Raw genomic sequence first — 21,901 nt, 5'->3', positions numbered from 1 at the left:
TTGTTGACACATGCCATTGTATCTTAATCGCAGATCAATGTTCATACAGTTGATCACAGGGTTGTCTGGTTCAGACTCGATTATCTATTTAAGTATTTACCTAATAGCTTGAATATTGCTAAGAGCAATATAGTATAAATAGAGAAAGATTATCCTGACACTTGACTATGGTAATATTTTATGCGTGTTTCTTCCACCTGTGTCAATGCATGGTAATATTTTATGTGCGTTTCTCCCATTATGTTAATACATGCCCACGGTAATATTTTATGTACGCGTCTCCAACTTCTGATGACGCATCCAGTAAAACACTGTTCGCATTCATGAACTGTGACTGTGTTCCGGGCTGCGCAAGCGTTTGTAGATCATCTAGCTTGAACCAGAAATTCTAGTAACGAGTACGATGTCATACATCCACAGTGTGCGAAATAGATTCCAATCTTTGCTAGCCAGTCGAGCTAACTATGCCTGCAAGTTACTAGCCCACAGGATAATTCACTAGCCCGGAGGTTGAATGTCGACACAGGTTTTATCATGAAGCTGATCAGCATTTTTTTTATAAGGCCACAGTCTCTACTTAAAAGCTTATTATACATGTAGCTTAACAAGTCGGAGTGCATTTACAAAATGACCCCATCAAAATCCGCTAGCCTGTCGGGCTAGTAACTGCGGAGATTTACAGACCCAACTGGATTTTCACTAGCCACAGGCCAACATCCCAGTGGCTATTTCGTGCACTGAGCATTAACCAAATCAGCGAATCAGACCAAAAGTGGTGGAGCGCTACGGCAACACAATATTGTATCGCCATACACAAGAAAATACATTGATTTACACCTCCTGTATCGATGTTTTATTGATGTTTTATTGATGTATTTAAATATAATACTTCGTTATCGGGTTGTGTTATTGCTGTCTAAATAAGTACTGTCTGAACGCATCATCCGTCTTCCACTTCTCTGGAAGCATTTTGAAACATTTAGTGCAAAGGGGACCTTAATTAACCATGTTCAAACTCCTGACAAACAAGCAATTATCCTAAATGTTAGGTGGAACCATTCCTTCAGTATTCGGCTGAATACTGCTGCACTTAACTCTAGCACTTACTCCTTATGGTCGAAGGGGCGGTGGGGTAACCCTGAGGTAAAGCGTTTGCTCGTCACACCGAAGGCCCGGGTTCGAGGCCCCACATGAGTTCAGTATGTGAAGCCCATTTATGCATTGCGTCCCCTGCTGTGATGCTGCAGGGGAAATGGCGTAAAACCATACTCTCTCAGTCAGTTATGGTGGAGCGTTTTAGTAATAAACATTTAGACATCAACAAACGTATCAATGAGTGAGTGAGTGAGTTTAGTTTTACGTCGCACTTAGCAATATTCCAGCTATATGGCAACGGTCTGTAAATAATCGAGTCTGGACCAGACAATCCAGTGATCAACAACATGAGCATCGATCTGCTCAATGGGGAACCGATGACATGTGTCAACCAAGTCAGCTAGTCTGACCACCCGATCCCGTTAGTCGCCTCTTACGACAAGCATAGTCACCTTTTATGGCAAGCATGGGTTGCTGAAGGCCTATTCTACCCCGGGACCTTCACGGGTCCAAACGTATTAAAGTCGCAACAAGTAGCATTTAAAAGCACCGATTGTTATACTCGTCCGTACAATCTGCTAAATAATCTCAAACAACAATTTAACGTTTTATTGACCCAGCAGATATTACATCACATACCCGCAAAAAGTCCTAAGGCTTCACATGGATGGTTATGGTGTACGGATCTGCCGACCTTAAAATTGTGAAATTCAGGAATACATGACAAGGATGACAAGATCCATTCACACTTCTGATGATAAAGATCGCTTTGACAAAAAAAAGGACTTCGCACACCACCTTCCAAAAACACAAATTACATCATAAAGCTATTGATCATCCTTCTCTGATGCGGCGGTGTGAGTACACAATGTCATTTCGATCTGTAATTGTATGGTTCCACTACAGTCCCAGTGCTTGCTTGAATCACGCCGAGCATCCACGCGATGTTCTTAGTGATGGAGAGCGACGGGCTAGCCTAGTGGTTAATGCGTTCGTCACGTCGAAGACCCAGGTTTGATTCCCCACCTGGGCACAATACGTGAAGCCCATTACTGATGTCCCCCAATGTGATATTGTTGAAACATTGCTAAAACGGCGTAAAACTACATTAACTCACCCATGACACACTAACTGATAGAACACATAAATTGTTAACATATACAATGGGGCTCTACGGGCTGGTCAATGTTGATGTACACAAAATTTAATATAGATTCAAAACAACAAACCCACATTTGTGAGCGTGTCCATGACGTCACCGGGTTCCAGAGAACAGTCCACCTAGTCACGACAGCTCCCACCCTAACGACCCCACCCCCACCCGCAGCCATAACATACCCACACCCATCCCTCTCCTTTAGTTTATAACAGATATACAACTGTGAATTCTTATTCCACATAATACATTCAACTTGGGCCCATCTTTTGAAATGTCATTTGTCATAAACAATAAAATACCAAGAGATCTTCAGAATCCACAGCAGGTTATTGTGTCCTTGATCCTGTTGAAAGCCCATCTGTCCCGCTACTCCTATGATAAACGACTTTCTTCTGGGCACGTCGTCAGTGTCGGGGTCTCATCCTGGTGTCTCAGCTAAGACAAACGGCCATCTGATATTGCTAGAACCGACGTCGTGTGTCCATTCGCCACAGCCTGAGACAGAACGTCAAACGCAAATCAATGCTCTACTGTTTATAACCATATTTGTCACACCTAATTATATACAAAAGATAGTAATTATTATTATAGTATTTGCTAATCTGTGACCAGGGGAGATGACCTAGTCTGTCTCAAAGCCTCTAGACACACTATATTCCCTTCCACCTACACTTTCTGCTTCCCTAAACGAAACAAGTCTAGATTTTCTGACGGTCTCCCATCTCCTTAAGGCTCCTTTCATATAATCGGGGTAAAGCGTTAGTCTATTCCTGGCGTTTGGGGGTTCGTTTGTTTAGTTAGATAGTCCGCATATTAATACGTTACATGCCAGATGTAACCAGATACCATATATTAGATGCATTATATGGTTCCGGATGTAGCGTGATTTACATATGCCTAACGTGGGGAAAATGGGGCTGTCCCTGCTGTACGACTGTTCTTGGTACCTACACGCACGAAACCCATCCACATGCTTTCACGTATTAAGGCAGACAATTATAAGTACACGGTTAAACGTACACGATCTTTTGCGTCGTCACTAGGGTCGATCGTAAAACACTTTTCCCCTACTTCCGCGTGCACCTCCTCGGAGTTGTCTCCCTTGGTCCCGGCTACCTGACATAGTGGGCTGAGAGCGACGTACCATGGCGACAGATATCGAGCTTCTACCGGGCGTTTCCTGGTTCCACCTGCAACACAAACACACCTGCAACTAGGTGACACATAACATGTAGAATATATATGAAAATAACGCTGTTTTGTGTAAAAGCACCACCTGTAGCAGGAGGCCTTGCATGTATTAGTCTGTCTCCCAGTTCCTGAGCCAAATTATTTTCCCAACAGTCTTTCCCTTCCAGCAATACTAAAGCCTAAACTGAAGCAAGTCTAGAATCACCCTGGTTCAGGATCTCTGGTCTCACTGTGGCGATTTTTCAATTTAAATGGGTGTATTTGTACATGTTACACCCAATTTGCTACAATCAATATCATATATATTTAGAGATTAAACGTTAGTTTAGCCTTGCTTTTTTCAGCCTGGTTCGTGGGGTCTGCTGTGCTAACGCTTCGACAGTGTCGGCCTGCAGCAGATAGAAACGTATACAAGAACAGAGTTCAAGTGGTCTGTGGCAGGCCAGGTCATATTTAGAGACGATTCCGGTATTGTAAGAATGTAAGTATGAGAATATTGCAATAAGGATATCCTATACACGATTTAGGAATCACTATCAGACTTGTGTGGCGCACTATTATAACATTAGCTGTGGGTAATGGCCACAAGGAGTGCAACAGCACAGAAGCATAGCAGTGATGATGGGGTCTTGTCAGAAAGTGATGTACCAATAGCCGCGAGTGAGTGAGTTTAGTTCTATGCCGGTTTTAGCAATATTCCAGCAATATCACAGCGGCGAACACCAGAAATGGGCTTCACAAGTTGTACCCATGTGGGGAATCGAACCCGGCTCTATGAGAGCGGATGCTTTAACAAATAGACTACCCCACCGTCCCATCCACAACCATAGCATCAGTCGCGTGCGATGTCAAGGCAGAGAGGACATAAGGACTCATTCGTAACTACTCGTGGTATTCCGGCTAGGTCACGGAAAGCGCCGAGTAGGGGTTGTGCTGATAGCATAAATGGTAAATTGCTTTTAATAGCTGCATACGTTATCAATGCCAGTTTTACCGCCTCCGCCTCCGCCTCCGCCTCCGCCTCCGCCTCCACCTCACCTTACCCCAATTCAACCCGTGAAGATCCGGGCTAGAATTAATCTTCAGTAACCCATGCTTGTCGTAAGAGGCTGCTACTAACGGGATCGGATGGCCAGGCACACTGACTCGGTTGACACTTGTCCCAACTGCGTAGACTGATGTTCTTGCTGATCACTGGATTTTCTCGTCCAGATAGGATTATTTACAGACCGCCGCTACATAGCTGGAATATTGCCGAGTGCGGTGTAAGACTAAACTCACTCACCCCGATTCCTCGACAGACGTCTCACTCACCTGTGGCACAGCTTACAGCTACACCGACGATGACACTCACTATCACAGCTAACGTACTGTACCACATGAAGGACAGGTTGTAGAAGAGATCTAGGCCCTCACTAAAACGGAAATCACTCAATTGTTGGTCTCCAAACCGATATCGTTAAACAAGAAGTTATCTTTATTTAGATGAGTATATAACTGACACAACTTTGTGGATGATTAACTGGTTTAACAGTGGCGACGTTTCGGTACAGGTTCTTCTACGGTTTTCAAGCACATCATCCATATAGCTGTGTCATCTCTATACCAGCAACTTCTAGAATGCTACTCAAACAATCATATAAAACTAGCATCTACGAGACCAGCAACAACATGTAACAGTTACACATCCACACCTGGGTGAAAGGAAGCACACACGTGGAAGTTGGATTTGAACAAACAGTTACCCACGTTAGTTATATGAAGCTCATAAGGTTGACAACACAGATGTGATACCCGTATTAAATACATAACCGATGGGTTGCTTTATTGCCACCTTAAAAAATGGGTGTATACTTTCTTTTCCCCTTCAGTATACACAGTCTGTGGCCTTTATTGTTCTTAAATAGAATCTTGAATACGCCTTACAGTGGTGCTTTTTCCATTGCCATCGAGGTTGATGTTAAAATGGTTGTTGCAGACGTAGTGACGTTCCCTGTCACTGTGTCGTTGCCGCAGACGGGTGGCGGAGGGGCGTTAGCGCTCATCTGTAGGGTAGAGCCTATTGCTACCCAGCAGGAAATGGCCACGCTCGCCAGAAAGCCGGCGGCTGCACCCTGGAAAGGAAAGATAACTCTTTCTGGCTTTTGATGGAGACAACATAACATTGATATGAGTTCAGTTTTAAGAATAACATACAACCAATGACGAAACTCTAGGCAGCGTTAACATTGTGAGCTAGTGACAGTGTGTAAAGAGTACCTTAGTCACTCGAGAGTACGGCGATTCCATGTTCGAATCCTAGATTCGGTCAGATTGTGGTATCCTGGTAGTATGTTTCAGAGTCCTCGAACCATATTCGTAACTTACAGTACAGGTAAAGCTTAGATTTAAGATGCTTCACTAAAAGAGGTGTAGATAGTACTTCACCGGGCGATAAAGTACACGTTCTGCATTTCGTCAAGCTGTATTGACGTCACAACGCCAGTCTGGGGAGCACCTTTAGAATTCACTACCACAACCTCACGTACGAAATGATCATAAATCCATTTGGCACACTCGTCCTATTCCGCGTGGTGTCGGATGAGCCGATATGGAGCGAACTGAAAACGTCCGTAAACGTCAGACGTCAGGATTCACGGTGTGTATGAATGACGTGCGTTTGATAAAAAAAATCGGGGGATTTAGTGACAGAAAAGTGTTGTTGGGAACATTGTAGGTGTAATGTGGATCGCACTGTGGAATGGGGGAGACTTGAGCATGTCTGGTGACACCCTAAGGGTGTCAGCGTTCGAATCATTGCTGAACAAAAGCACTGATCAAAACGTATATAGGAATGCGAAGTTCCTGTTGCCCAGCATATTTTCAACAATCTCAAATGCAATCAAAACCTTAGAGAGGAGATAGATCTATTTAACTCGAACTGTCATTTGTTTTCTTGGTAAAGGGAGTTTCAACGCTGGGGTGAGTCATGTTACGAGAACAGGGCCTCCTTTCATAAGGCATTAAGGTGATCGTAAGTCTCTAAGGTCTTAGTGCAATGTTAAAAATGGGAGTTAAGGTTCACCTTAGTATAGGTATTTCGTGAAAGGAAAGGTTAGCCCTGAATGAGGATTGTCAGTTTTGGTCACAGACACTGTCGTTTTTATATTTGTTTTCTTCTTAATAGTCGGTAAGTATTAATTATTTCATCTCAGAAAAGAAATACGGTTAGTTCTACCTAAAGAAAGTGTCATAAACCAAAACTATTAAACTATATGATGCATGGGGGTAGGGAACCGTATTTTTAAATATTGCTGACCCGCGAAAATCTGGGTTAGATTTGATCTTCAGTAACCCATTCTTGTCGTAAGAGGCGACTAACGGGATCGGGTGGTCAGACTCGTTGACTGGGTTGACATAGATGATCATGGTGTTAATCACTGGATTGTCTGATCCAGACTTGATTACATTGTATTTACAGACCGCCACCATATAGCTGGAATATTATTGAGTGCGGCGTTAATTACAGTCACTCATTCTTAAATATTGCTAAATCAATTTTTGATATTTCTCAATGATGTTCTCCTTGGTATTGAACTCACTCACTCACTCACATATTCCTGGTATGACCCACGCAGATGGACTGACGTTTGACCAACTCACCCAGGAGTTTGTACAGGGAAGAAACATGCCGAGGAGGAAGAGACCAAGGAGAGGTCCCCCGAATATCCCCAGTATACTGAGTGAGATCTGCAGCACCAGACTGTTCAGCACGCCCGCTAGAAGGGCAAGGCCGATGATGACAGCACCGAATACAAGCGCTGTAAACAATAAACACAAGAGTAATTGTACACGTTGTTGAAAATGTAACCCATATCTACAGAAGATAGAATATAAATGGAATCAAACAATTTCTAAATTGCATATATGCTATATTTAGTCTGAAACAATTCATGGAAATCAGGAAGGATGGAATATATGCATGAACAAAATATATATTACAGGGAGAGCGACGTTTCGGTGTAGGTTCTAAAGCCGTTATCAAGCAAGTGAAGATCAATCAGTTACTTTATATCTCTCTTGCTTGCATAGGAAACCAAAGCTGACTTCTGGCATATTTTACCAACCGTAAGTTGACTCACATTACAGAGTTTTAGGTAATAGTACTATGAACAATGTTTCAATTAAAATGACAACAACCTATTTCCACATGGTACGGTTCCGACTACAGCATGTGGTCATGAATCACTATTAAATAGTAATGTATTAGGTCTTCGCGGAAAGGCAGTATCCTGGCATTACATTGCGGTGAATATGGGAGGAAGATGTCAGTTTAATGGAAAACACGTGTATGGTTCTGACAGGCAAGAACATTGAAGATTGTGGGAGTGAAACAGTGGACAAATGGAGATAACTCTTGGGCGCTTTGGACCACTAGGCTGTCCGTTCCCCTTCTAACATTACGACCGTGAGTGCTTTTAGCATTATTACAGCATTATCACCAAGAATTGACTGAGTGCATTGTAACCATGTGCGAAATCGAACCGTAGTTTCGGCGTGACGAACGGACGCTTTAACCACGGGGCTACCTCTGTGTTACCTCCGACCTACCTAGAACCTTGGACAGTACGGAAGCTGCCTTGCCCGGGACACTGCGTCCTGTAACTGCCTGATGAGCTGGTTCCAGGACATCGGACAAGAATACTGCAGCCAGGGCATTCACACCAGAGGACACCGTGCTGGAGTGATTTCAACATATACATACATAGTAATATTTGCATAGTCCCATTATTCATTATTCTGCTCAAAGGCGCTTTGTTTTCCCTAGTTTGAGGGCTGCTCAAAAAGTTCTAAGCCTGCAATTTCTAGACTGGTGACACCAACTAATCTTAGAAGCGTTGGTGGACAGTAGTCTTCATCAGCATTTCCAGTTATTTTACTCAAATAGATCAACTGGTTCGAGAGCAACAGGTCCATGAAGCATACTGTGGTATACATACGAGAAGAACGTATGAGATGTTGAGGGCTTGAGTTCTGATTTTACGTGACAATGCTTTGTCTCACACCTCTCGATTGGCAAAGTCTGCTGTACATCAATGTGGCTTCGAAGAACTTCCCCATCCCCCACATTCACCTGACCTGACCCCAAGCGACTTTCACATATTTCCATGACTGAAGCGACATCTCCGTGGAAAACGCCATGCCGGTACTGACGAGCTCAAAACTGCTGTACTCGTATGTATACCCTAGTACGCTTCAAGGAACTGTTTCGAACTAGATTAAATTTAACAATGTTTTACTTGTTTGATAACGGAGTTAGTGCCTACACCGCACCGCTATTGCAATACAGAAGTTGTCAAACCACAAAATTTGTTCCTTTTTATCATACCAGTCTTTAAATGCCTTTCAAGGAAGGAACACAGTTACGCATGGTAGCTGTCCAGGAGGTCTTCCTGATGTAACACAGATTTAGTGTTTTCATGTTTTACGACCATTAATGGCAGGAATAATCTCATCCCTACTTAATTAATGTTATATTTAGTATTGTATATTGTCAAATGAATCAGTTGAATATTGCTTCCAATCAGTAATGAGTGAGTTTAGTTTTACGCCGCACTCGGCAATATTCCCGCCATATTGCTCCGGACTGTAAATAAGTCAATCCAGTGATCAACAGCATGAACATCGATGTACACAACGATCATACGTGTCAACCACATCAGCGAGCCTGAGTACCCGATCCCGTTAGTCCCCTCATACGACAAACGCAGGACTTCACAGGATCTTCACTGGTGCTGAATCAGTACGTAATGACACAAAACTGAGGCATGAAACGTAATTATTTAATTTATTGCAGTCTCTGTCAAGTAATAATAAGTGTCTATTTAGCAGGTTTAAGTGCTCCTACCTGAGAGCCGCGCTGAAGATACAGGCCACGAACAGACCGGGTAGACCATGGACCCCACCTAGAATGTCCATCACCAGAAGTGGGATAATCTGAAACACAGTTACCGTGCATCGGAATCCATAACAGCTGACGTTTAGAGATATATTGACAGGTTACGCTTTTTAACGCCAGAGGGTCAAACTTCAACCAGATGAAGGAATTAAGTAACTACAATTAGCATTAATCTAAGGGATTACATCCAGCCGAAAAATACTCCTAATCGACCCAAAACTTCCGATAATCAGCCCCAACATATCCACCATCACCCCTAAACCTTATCTGCACCTCCCCTCCCGACATCGACCCCAAACCATCCCTGATCTGCCTAGCACACGCCACGCCTCAGCCCAGCAACTTCCCTCATCGACCCACCACCTACCCTTATCCGCGCAAGACCACCTCTCATCAGCCCAGCTCACCCTCCACAGATCAGTCCCACCCCTCATCAGATCAGCACCACCCCTCACAAGCTTAACACCACACCTATCAGACCAGCACCAACCCCTCATCATAGGTCCCAAGCCTCACTTCTGGGTACTGTACATAAAAGTGCTCGGCACAGCCCTTCTCTTCTACCAAAGCACCCATCTACCATTATCACCCTATTTTGTGCTCAATCCGTCAATGCCCCATCCTCTTGTCAGCACCCATCCTCTTCTACACAGTACCACCCTCATCTACCTGGTATCACCCTATTATGTGCTCAACCTGTCATTACCCCATTACTCTGGTCATCGTCTCTAGTACCTGGTCTGGCTTCTCCACACGACACGTCACTACAGGGTCATCGTTGTAGTATTTGGCGTGGACAACGAGGCCAAGGAACACCATCAGGGATGTCAGGATCAGCGCAGCCGGCAGATTGAGATACAGAGCTCTGAAGACATTACAGCAATATCGTTCCTGTCACACTTTTGGAGGAAAAATATAAAGAGGTGTACAGACAAACATGTAAACCGCCGAACGATATACTTAGTATACGCTTGAAAACAGGACGGGTGAAACAAAAATAAGATACACATCAACCTCCAATGACTGTTTCCTGTTCTAGCCGCCAGCAAGCATGGATGAATGGTTTCTTGTGTCTGGTAATGCATTCCATGCAATACACGACCCTACATATTGTGAAGCTATTTCGACTTCAGCAATTTGTACCGAAGATCCTTTACTGCCATGGCGTATAGTACTTAGGATTGGTATACTCGGTAAGTATATCGTGCCGAAGTCCCTCCCGAATGATCTTTATTTCTATAGCGTATTGAAAAGTAGGTACATATTACTGAAAGTACCCTCCCGAAGGATTCTCTACCGTATTACGTATTGGTAGGTAGACATGGCTCACCAAATACATCCTCCCGAAGGATCTCAGCTGCGATTGCATAGTGGTGGGTAAATACAGGTTACTAAAGGCACCCTCCCCGCTGATTTCTGCTACTATGACTTGTACTCACATCTGGGCCCGTTTTGTAGAGCTCATGCTAAGATACCGCTGAATCATGGCTTGGCTGGACCCGTAGATGGTCAAGGAGGAGAAAAAGCCCCCAACGATCAGGGACCAGAAGGTGTAGCGGACGAAGGGACTCGGGTCGAAGCTGCCAGACACAATCACAATGTTATAGCTTTGGAAACTGAAGGGGGAAGCAGTCAATGTTAAAGAGAGGCTTAATGAAAATAACCCGAAAGAGATTTTGTTTTGATTGGTGAATTGTCAAACAGCCCCAACCAAGCACCCATTATCTAGTACAAAGTCAAATCCTGATGAGTCAGATGCACAGCCGAATATTACTGACCATTTTTCGACCATCATAGACATACCTATGTCTCGAATATATCGTTAAGTCGAATATGTTACTTGGTCCCCAGCGATTCCACTCGTGATTTGACTTAACGTGAAAGTGGTCCATTGCAAAAACGTAGATCAGACCAGGTTTCGCAAGGACGATCCTAGGCTAGTGACACGCCTAACGGGGCAACTCTCACCTATGTTGGGCTACCATAACAGTAAGTGTTCATGAAAGCTGTTTAAATATCACGCAATATAAGCTGAATTCTCGCAGTTGTAATTGTAATTTTGTTGTTTTTGTGTGTTGTGTGTGACTTTCAGACTGTCCCTCTGTTTGTTTGGGTCAACAAAAAGAATTTTATGATGTTTTTCCCTCCGTTGGTCGGAGGACATATTTCAGAGCCCTTTCAGGTTTACTGTGTCTTATCGCAATCCCAACGCGCAGTAGGTATTCCGGGCGTCAAATAAAAATCCTTTGAGCCCTCGTAAAGTTTCTTCCTTCAAAAGAGCGTAGTAATCACACATCCTGACTTGTTGACTCACGGTAAACTTGTCACCATTCTCATGATCGCGCCAAACGACTTTTCTGAAACAAGCGCATTAGTCTAGACATACTGTATACACAATATCTGAGTCTACTCTTGAATCAGCTAGATTAATTAACAAATCAAAGGAATGTTAACCGTTGAGGGTTTTTTTTTGTCCCAGCCGACCTGACAAATGCTCCCGACCATATGTCTATACATATCTAAGCACGGTTAACGAACTTTCCAATTCATGTTTCGTTGTTAAATCGATTTCGGAGGTTAAAACACCACGACCTCTGACCCAGCTCGGGCAACAGATGTGACCAAAAGATATCATATTGATTCGGGACTGCTTTGAACAAAATATAGCCTACGAAAGAAATTTAATTAGGCAATATCACCCATCCTTTTCAAACAGTCAGTCAGTTTGACTTATGTTTTGTTTATCGTTTGTCGTGGAGGTTTCCGACGATGGTGAGGGGTAGTTTTAGTAACGACATCTGCTAAAACATATATAATATAACAGCTCTAAGGCCGTTGGTTATGTTTTTCTCATATTGTGTACTTACAAGCACATTGCGCTTCCTTTACACGCTGAACATTAAAAATATATTGTAGTTTAAAATGAAATGAAGTTGGACCTAAATAGACTTTTGAAAGTGTTTTTCGTTTAATAAATACCTGTAAAATACTGTCAAAGAGATAATTACGCAAAGGTTACGTAACCGGTTATTTGACTGTGTTGCGATACAGTTACCAGGCTCCACAGAAATCCATTATTATCCACTGTGTTGTTGCCTCTTGTTGCTAATGTACAAGCTATATTACTCAAAGTTTGGGGCGATGTCCGAGTTGTCTCGTGTTGCAATGCAGATGTTATGTAACCCAAATTTGGGGCGATGTTGTAGTTTCCTCTTAAGTTATTTGACTTTCTGTTGCTACTTGTGGGCGAAAATGTTGAAACAAATAATGTATCCTTGGATGTAACCCATGTCACTCGACTTCTTTTTATTTCTTTCATAAACCTTTTAAGATTCTAAAACTTGCAATCGCTGATTTGTCAAATGCCGTCATATTGCGGGAATGTTAGTTTATATGGCGTTAAACAGCATTCAGTAAAGGGAAAACGCGGAAGGTTTTGAGGCGCTGACTGCACAAAGTTCAAACAATGTAATAACACTGACGTACTTGTCCAGCTGGAGCTTGTCCGCTTCCTTTGCTACCGCCATGATGTTGTCCCAGCCGCCGACCTCGATAGATCCCCGGATGATGATGGCGAGGAGGCCAGCAAAGATAATCACCATCTGGAGCGTGTCTGTCCACATCACAGCCTTCAGGCCTCCCTGTCGACAGCGACAACGACAACGACTACAGCGAAGAACCTTTCTTCTTTCAGTGAGGGCAAGATTACCCATCCGTCTCGTAACACCTTTTCCCCGAACATAAGTCTTACACGAAATGCATTATCGAACCCCGCGTATTTCCTAATCTTACACGTACAGCTTTATCGAACCCAACGATTTCGTAATTTTACACCAACATCATATCATGGGAAAGTTTCTGATTTTTTGTAACGAATAAAACATAAAATACAGCTCGTCGTCTCGAGATTTGTCGTTTAACGGTTTTGTCGATCTTCGGATAACTCGAAGTATTTACGGATGTCCCTCCAACTTCGACAAAACGGCGTTTGACTGCATGAGATCAACGTAGTATTCGCGTAAATTCTTCATCTACGTCAGATCAAGTAATATCTGCCAGGATCACCTGTTTTGTTGTTCAACGACGCGCTCATAATTGGGGGCGGAAGGGTAACCAAGTGGTTAAGGTGTTCGCTTGCCGCGTCGAGGACAAGAGTTTGATTCCCCACAATGTGTGAAGCCCATTTCTGTGTCTCCCGCCGTGATTTTGCTAGAATATTGCTAAACTCGGCGTAAAACTAAACTCACTCACTACGCTGATTGTTAGACCTTGTTTGGCTGATGTATTCATTTCAGACTTCATTTAAGAGTTTAGTTTAAAGCCCTTTTTCACCAATATTCCAGCAAAAAAAACACGGCGGGGCACACCAGGCATCTGCTTCTTTCAATGTACCCGTGTGAGGAGTCAAACCGGGTCATCGTCTTGACGAAAGAATGCTTTACACACTTGTCTACCTTATCACCCCTCTTGTGATTTGGGGGAGGTGGGATAGCCTAGTGGTTAAAGCGTTCGCTCGTCACGCCGAAGACCCGGGTTCGATTCCCCACATGGGTACAATGTGTGAGGCCAATTTTCTGGTGTCCCTCGCCGTGATATTGCTGGAATATTGCTAAAAGCGGCGTAAATCCAAACTCACTCACTTGTGTGATTTGAGGATTTGGGGGCAAATGATGAAGGTGATAATTCATCTCTTCAACTTACGACGGCAGTGTAGAAGGTGCAGACAACTCCAACGACAACGATTGACACCTCCGTCGATACGTCCATCACTACAACATTGTAAGACATGAGTACATTGAGTCAATGCGCTCTGCATTTCTCACTCACATCACATTAAGATAGTGTTGAAACTACAGAAGCAGGGTATCATTTGTCGAACTGACCTTGACTGACGGCGAGCGCAGGTGCGTACAGTGTGACTGCCATATTAAACAACTGAAACAGCAAGGGAAAGGAGGATTAATAAAATAACTTGTGATAACGACATGCTGCCAAAACGCGGTCTTGTCATTTTGCATGTGACACAGATAATGTTCCCCTCGCAAGATCCTTTGAGTACGAATGGAGCTGTTTGTTTTCTTTGGTCTTTAACTCCACATTCAGCAATATGTCAGCTATATAATGGCCGTAGGTAAATAATCGAGCATGGATCAGGCAATCCAGTGATCAACGTCATAGGGATCAATCTACGCAGTATGGATTCGATGGCGTGTCAACCAGGTCAGCGAGTCTGACCATCCGGTCCAGTCTGTCGCATGTGTTACTGAAGATCAGTTCTACCACGGATTTTCACAGGTTACAAGATACATAGTGCGGCGATCTGTATACGTAAAGTACGACAGCATCGATACGCAGAGTTCTGGAGAGTTAATACATAGAGTGCACCAATGAGAACACGTACTGTGCACCAATGTAATTACGTAGAGTTCCGCCGTTCAAATCGTAGTATACGTATTTATATGTAAAGTTGGAAGAAAGGATGCGTAAGACAAGATTAATATACAGAGCGTAACAGACAGATTGCGTAGTGTACGACAGATTGAATACGTAAGACAATGTTAATATATAGAGTGAGTCAGATAGGATGTGTAGTGTACATTGGGAGAGTACGCAAGGTGCGTATTTGTGGATATCAGAGGTTATGGCAAATTTGATTAATAGCGTGCGTATCGGATACGTAAGGTACGCTCGGGTGGATGAATGAGCATGATACAAGCAGAGGTAACGTACTGTCAATACGCAGTACATCACTGTAAATATATAGAGTGAGGCAGAGACCATTTAGAGTTCTGAGCGGTGGATAGGTAACTGTATCATTGAGGATGCGTGTTTGGCAGGGTTGGTACTCGTATAGTGAATGCGAAAACTAGGACACGTGGGGTTCGTCATAAGGGATAGGTAGAGTTTGGCAGAATTGATATACTGAATACATAGGATATATATGGTTCGAGATAAAGGATACTTAAGATGTGCCAGGTAGGGAGTGCCATTGATAGGAAACGTGGGGTTCGAGATAGCGGATACCCGTGGCTGGATTGATGATACTGAGTGGGAAAGATAGGATATACAGGGTTCGAGACAGAGGAAACGTTGAGTACGGCAGGGATGATACAATGAGTGCGGCTGACAGATACGTGGAGTTCGAGAAAGATGATACTTAGAATACGGCACGTTCGATATACTAAGTGCAGGTGATAGGATACATGGAATTCGAGAAAGAGGATATGTAGGGGGCGTCAGATATGATACGTAAAGTACGGTTGGGTGGATACTCTGGAGTGGATGTGTACTGTAGCGTAGATATGGAGAGAACGGCAGGTTCAGATTACCATCTGTATCTGAAACAGGAGGCTGCCCATCACCCTCACAGACTTGCTGAATCTCAGTTCCAGGTACTGTGGAAGACAAAACAAGCTCATTGGTAACAGCTTAGTAACCATGGTGAATTGAAGACATATTTCTCTGTAATTGTATACGTTCGTATTTTTCTTTGGCAAACATGCCTGGTAAACAATCAGGTTCTTACAGGCTTTCTCTGAGAGTGAATGAGTGGGTTAACTTTTACGTCACATTCAGAGACATTCCAGTTATATAGCAGCGGTCTGTATATAATGGAGACTGGACACGGTAGGTCAAATGATCACCATAGAACACCATCCTTGCTTTATTCAAGATTGCCATCACTGCGAAATTAACAATGACATACTAATATTCATGCCCCCAAAGGGTGCATAGCATTCTCCAGGTGTTTACACCGGAGTCGGCCTTGAACATAACCCGTAATCGAGTTTTTGATTATAATCCGGGTCGGTTCTGATAACCTTAGCTCCTGAGAGTTATAGTTAGAACTTATACGGTAGTGTTAATGAATTATTACTCAAAAATCGTGATCCATAAATATAATTTTCCCTTTTTTTCTTTTGCGTCCCTATTTTTCGGATGATCGGAAAATTACGTTGTAAATTTCTTTTTTCGTGAGATAGCGTACAGACCCTCTTCTAAGGTGGGTCTAGCCACGTACAACAAGCAGGTTATGTGACAAGTCCATGTCTCAAGGGTGCAGGCGCCATTCTAGTAATATACATGACAGAAGTTTGACTTACCCAGCTCCAATACAAATACTACACATTTGATGTTATGCGCGGTGAAATACAGCTCTGTGACTGTTTGCAGTGTTGATTTGAGCTTTGTGCACTCTCGAAGTTTAATATCACATGTCTGTGAGACCTGGCATATTGCCCTGAATTCGGGACTTTAAGATGATTCGTGGTAAAAGGGTTGACCGTTGTGCTCAAGATGTGTCCAATATCCATCACGTGTTCTTCTTGTACATGAATATACACTCGTGTACATTCGTGTTTTAACTTCTTATGTCATGAGGAAGACAAGGCAACAACAAGCACCATCTTGTAACGTCACCGTTTTATTTATTCTGACGTAGCCAGGGACCGACCCGCTAACCTTCCGTTTTCCGGGCAGACGCTCAGTCAACGCGACCACGAAGCGGTCCTTCAGAACTTTAAGGAAAAAGAAATACTGTGTTAATATTGGAAGGCGTGTGGACCGACAACACGACCATCGTCATTTGCTGACAGGTCATTTGCTGTCATGCTCCACCCACGAACAGACGGATATACGCTACAGTGGTCTCCTTAAGCTTTAGTCTGGTGATGAGGTCGTGTATTTCTCAGAAATGTCTCATTTGGTTTACTCTATGTATCACCTTTGTCCGAGCCTTACCACTGCCAAACACTGACACAGTGTGGAGAGATGTTGCCCCAGTGCTGTGACACGTCCTGTTCATGGTATCCCGTGGATCGCGTGAAGAAAAGGATAGGAATTGGTCTTCAGTAACCCATGCTTGCAATAAAAGGCGACTATGCTTGTCGTAAGAGGCGACTAACGGGATCGTTTGATCAGACTCGCTAGCTTGGTTGACACATGTCATAGGTTCCCAATTGCGCAGATCGATGTTTATGATGTTGATCACTGGATTGTCTGGTATAGACACGATTATTTACAGGCCGACTTAACATAGCCGGAATATTGCTGAGTGCGGCGTTAAACAACAACAAACATGGTGAAAGGACACGAAGACCAATTCTCCTCTGTCGTTCATGGCGTCTCATCCAGTCCTCCAATAAAATGGCGTAACTGTATTGACATTGATGCTCATTATTGTCAATAAAATGGAACACTTCTGTCTGAGTCAATAATGTATTGGATTCTAAAGTGAAACAAATACATATAGGCTATTCAGAGTTTTATTGCGTCGATTATCGCTAGACCAAAATACTCGATTGATCCTTAACTCTTAACTATATATCCCTTCTTTTAGTGGACTTTGAGTTTCTAACTTAAAAAGAGAAAAATGGATATATCTGGCCCCTAATATTACATCAAACATTTCTAAACTTTCGTAAATCATGACTCGCCGAAGGTACCCCCGTCGAAACCTTACAATCCATACCTATATGTCGAGTCGGGTGCACCCAGATCTACATCCGATGATCCAGTTAATTTTGTACCAGGTAAATCAAATTCCCTGTCCATCACTGACTACCATAGGAAACAATAGGTAAATGCAAACATAAAACCCAGCAACAGTCTGACGTCACAGGGCATTGTTTTGGTAACAGTTACGCCCACCACTGTGGACAAAGCATGTCTCACTTTCTGAACCGCATTACTCCCCCTGCTGCCAGCGCCCTCCGCAGTGCCATAAATGAAGTCCAGATTTCCTCAGGTTCTGTATGTCCAAACTCACTAGGTCTCGTTTTCGGTTGTTTTGTTACTATCAAAATTATATGAACTGAAGGAACAAATAAGGGGTCAAGAAAGGACAAGTGTTCATTTCCTTTTTTCCCAAGGTGTCTTCACAAGCTTTTCATGCATACCTTGTGAAGACACCTGGAAAAAAATAAGGGAACATGTGAAAATAGTGATACAAGCTTGACAACAGCTTCTCACACGAGATAGCTGTGCAAGACCCATTGGATAACATTCCAGATCTGGATAGAGACTGCCTCAGCTTCATTTTTGTAGACTGATCATGAGTATCAGGCATACGTCATTGTTTTCAACATGTGTTCGACGGGCGACAGGTTTAGCGACAATGTGGGCCAAGGCAGTACTTGAGACGTAGGTTGTTCAGTTGTCAGTTGTTCACACCTGTTAGTCAGACCTGTCAGTAACACCTGTTGGTCAGACCTGTTAGTAACACCTGTTGGTTAAACCTGTGAAACCTATGATCAACAGGAACGAGGACGTCCATTTTAGTGCTGTGGCATTAAGGTACGGGAGGACAATACCTTAGTCACGTACACCTGTCTAGGCCCCTGGAGGAGTTTCCTCTACAGATCACTATGATGGTCACATTCACTGCAGTCAAGGTGGACAAACCCTGACATCAGACTTGTGACTGACCTCCAGTCCATAACCTGAACCACGCTTAGCATCTTCACGACGCAAAGCGTGTAAAATTAGACGTACAGCTTGACTACGTGACAGGATGTTCTATAACTGTAAACGATTCCTCCCAATTCGTATACTTGCCATTCGATTCTGCGGATTTTCAAAGCTCGACGATGAGCCCAACGGATATGAATCTCTGGCCAGCTCGTGGATGTCCAGAACGTTTCCACTCTCTGTTACAGATAGTTACAGTGTGTGTCGCCCATTGGTGTGGATAACACTGCTACAATGAGGCGTACATTATCCGTGAGAGACGCATACTGCAGTACATCTTAGAGAGTAGCACAAATGTCATCTTGGACCACAGACTGGAATAATAACATTTTCACGTGAACTTCGAATAAATGCTCCTTTGCCCCATGAGTTCCTTTCAGCCATATGTATGAACATCATGCCAAAAGAACACTTAAATGATAATGAACGCTATAAAATTGTTGCCATAGAAACATTAATGATGAAAGTGAAAGGTTTTCATAATAATGTAAACTAACATTTCTTTTGAGTCTGTATATAGGTTGCTACCCTTGCCTTTCCTTTCCTCTTCTAAGAAAAATGCCTGGACAAAAGAAAATGCTAAAGAATTCAGGATTATTAATAATCGCGTGGCCTGTCATTGCATTTCAGAAAAAGCTATGGTAATATGAATGAATCCGGTGCTCCTCAACTTCTTATGAATATTATTCATGTGTAATAGGGCACCTGCTCAACAGTGTTTGCAGACTAAGTCCGACATGACATAAAGGGAGGGTGTGGTACGTGCACAGAATGACAAGACAGGCCGTACATAGTAGCCCTTAAGTTGATGCGAGTCTAGTCAGAGCAATATAAGTGTGTATTATTAGTATGGTTTATAACACACCACGTACCTCATAAGCACTGAAGACTTCTATTCCTCGAAATACAGGGAGTATGGCGTGCGCTATAACGGGGAAAGCCAAGAAACTGGAGAAGCAGATTAGCCAGTACATGGTACCGTTGTAGTAGATGTCAGTCGGGATGCCAAGCACCATAGTCGCTGACAACAAAGTCGCCATAAGAGACAGCGTCACTGGCAGGATGGACATAGTTCTTCCTCCCAGGAGAGACTCTGTCGTGTCCGCCTTTTTTCTGTCCCTCCATGCGTAAAACACGCCTATCGCCGCAGACAGGAGAAGAGTCAGAACAAATATCACATAGTCTGCCCAGTGGAATGTAGCTTGCAGGTCGGACATCTTGTATCGCAGACGACCAAACGGATCTGAAGAGTAGCAGTCGTGAAGACAGATCACAACGGGAATCTTTGATGTTGGGTTACCTGTCGCCTATTAGCCGTGTTGACAAAGTATGACTCTCCTACATCAGGGGTGATATGATCAAACAAGTCAACTCAACAACCGCATTTACATAAAATCACACTTGAACGGCAGATCTCAATGCTGAAGGCAATTCTCGACGCCTTCTGCGTGTATAAGCATACGTGAACGTCTCCTGGTCAGACACGGTGTCCGTCGCTGGACATTAGACCATTTGTCCTCTCTGTGGTATATATACAACAGATATTCTATAATGTCATAACATTATCATCTATCAAAAGCGTGTTCTACCTGTCTCGTAATTCCAAGGTGTTTGTTTACAGATCAGCTACAACTGACCTTCACGTGATTCAGCTGAATGCTATTGCAAGTAACTAAAGTGTGGATGTAGTTTATTGCCGGGTGAGCAGCAAGTTTGAGACCCGAAGCCTACAGGAGGGTATTCAGGTATATCATCATATTTAGTATAAATTTCACGTCAGTAGATCCAATAAGATTTTCTTATCTCAGGCTCCTCTTGCTCTGGAGATTTATAGGCTTTAACAAAAGAAAAAACATTCACCGTTAGTAAGTGTCCTGATTTTCCTGCGTCTTAAATTCAATTTTCATTGTGGTTTGAATGGTTTATTAATCAGGGTCAGGGCCAGCTGTCATCCTGGGTGAAGAATACTTTCATTAGGGTAATATTCTCGTCGATCACGTCGAGCACTCTACAGGTCTCTCAGCCTTATCGTCCATGAACTATTTCAAATATGCTGCATAGATATTCACTATCGTTATTCATTGTAGATGTTCTCAGCTAGGACCAGTCGATCGTGGTAAATGGAAAATACTTGCAGCATTTTTTGCGTATACTTAGCAAACAGTTACAAATCTTACAGCATCAATACATGCGGAAAGACAGAATGTAGGAGTGCCAATCTGCATGTAATATCCTTTCGTGATTGCTTCCTTTATGTGGAAATAATGGAATCATTTTTGCCTTCTTTTTTTTCTCTCCGGAATTGTAAATTTCAGAGGCGCGATGTCCAATGTCAACTTAAGCACTAGGCACAACTTTATTCCACACTTCACTTGATTTGAGCCAAACGAGAGGATGGCCTACATGACAAGCAACATTTAGCCCGACGATTAGGTGCCTGACTCTAATCCAACATGGGGCTGAACCAAACACAAGTACTGGAATCTGTACTTCACTGATAAAGTGTATTCCCAAAATATAACATAATTATTAAGTTACATTTGACCACTTTCCAAATGTCAATGTGTATCCAGTACTGTTAATTATTGTTGTTGCACGGATAGTAGTCAATTTCAACTTCCGTCTAGCGAAAAGCAGGTCTAGTTACATGTCCAGATATAAGTGAGTGAGTGAGATTAGTTTGATGCCGCTTTAGCAATATCACTGTTGGGGACACCAAAACTAGACATCACATATTGTACCCATGTGGGATATTGAATCCGGGTCTTGAGGAGCGCTTGGCTATTCCACCGTCTCTAGTCTGGTTGAAGCATGTCATCGTATCCCTATCATACGGCGTCAAGCACCGGACTGTTTGCTGCTTACTTTCTTCTTCAGTTACCGTCGTTGTGTGTCTGGAAGTTTGTAGTGTTAACAACAATCGATCAAGTTTTTTTCTGACTTCATTAGTAACTGGCATGAATATTCAAGAGGTTGCGTTCCTGGGACAATGACCTACTGGGCTGTCTTGACTCTAACTCTTCATAAGAGTCACAACCTTTCACAATAAA

The 21,901-nt window shown here is 43.1% G+C and overlaps 1 protein-coding gene across 1 annotated transcript; it reads right to left on the bottom strand.

Moving 5' to 3' along the window:
• Window positions 1-2,624: 2,624 nt before the first annotated feature.
• On the bottom strand, window positions 2,625-20,068 carry LOC137258874 (sodium-coupled monocarboxylate transporter 1-like). The gene is made up of 14 exons (XM_067796569.1): window positions 19,724-20,068; window positions 15,713-15,778; window positions 14,267-14,318; window positions 14,085-14,152; window positions 12,870-13,024; window positions 10,823-10,963; window positions 10,119-10,248; window positions 9,333-9,421; window positions 8,036-8,163; window positions 7,088-7,245; window positions 5,372-5,559; window positions 4,760-4,860; window positions 3,326-3,444; window positions 2,625-2,749 (listed from the first exon to the last, which is right to left on the bottom strand). Exons 1-14 carry the CDS (start codon window positions 20,066-20,068, stop codon window positions 2,690-2,692), a joined length of 1,800 nt encoding a protein of 599 aa, XP_067652670.1. The 3' UTR covers window positions 2,625-2,689.
• Window positions 20,069-21,901: the final 1,833 nt, after the last annotated feature.

Source organism: Haliotis asinina, chromosome 12 (genome assembly GCF_037392515.1).
Source record: "Haliotis asinina isolate JCU_RB_2024 chromosome 12, JCU_Hal_asi_v2, whole genome shotgun sequence".
NCBI lineage: Eukaryota > Metazoa > Mollusca > Gastropoda > Lepetellida > Haliotidae > Haliotis > Haliotis asinina.
The sequence above is the reverse complement of the archived record's forward strand: the minus strand, read 5'-3'. Positions and strand labels throughout refer to the sequence as shown.

Excerpts from the sequence above, each read along its gene's own strand:
- LOC137258874 (XM_067796569.1), bottom strand. The coding sequence starts at position 20,068 with ATGTCCGACCTGCAAGCTACATTCCACTGGGCAGACTATGTGATATTT. Across the intron at positions 5,560-7,087 it reads TTCCCTGTACAAACTCCTGG|GGTGCAGCCGCCGGCTTTCT; the intron begins GTGAGTTGGTCA and ends TTTCCTTTCCAG. Across the intron at positions 2,750-3,325 it reads CCGAGGAGGTGCACGCGGAA|GCTGTGGCGAATGGACACAC; the intron begins GTAGGGGAAAAG and ends GTTCTGTCTCAG.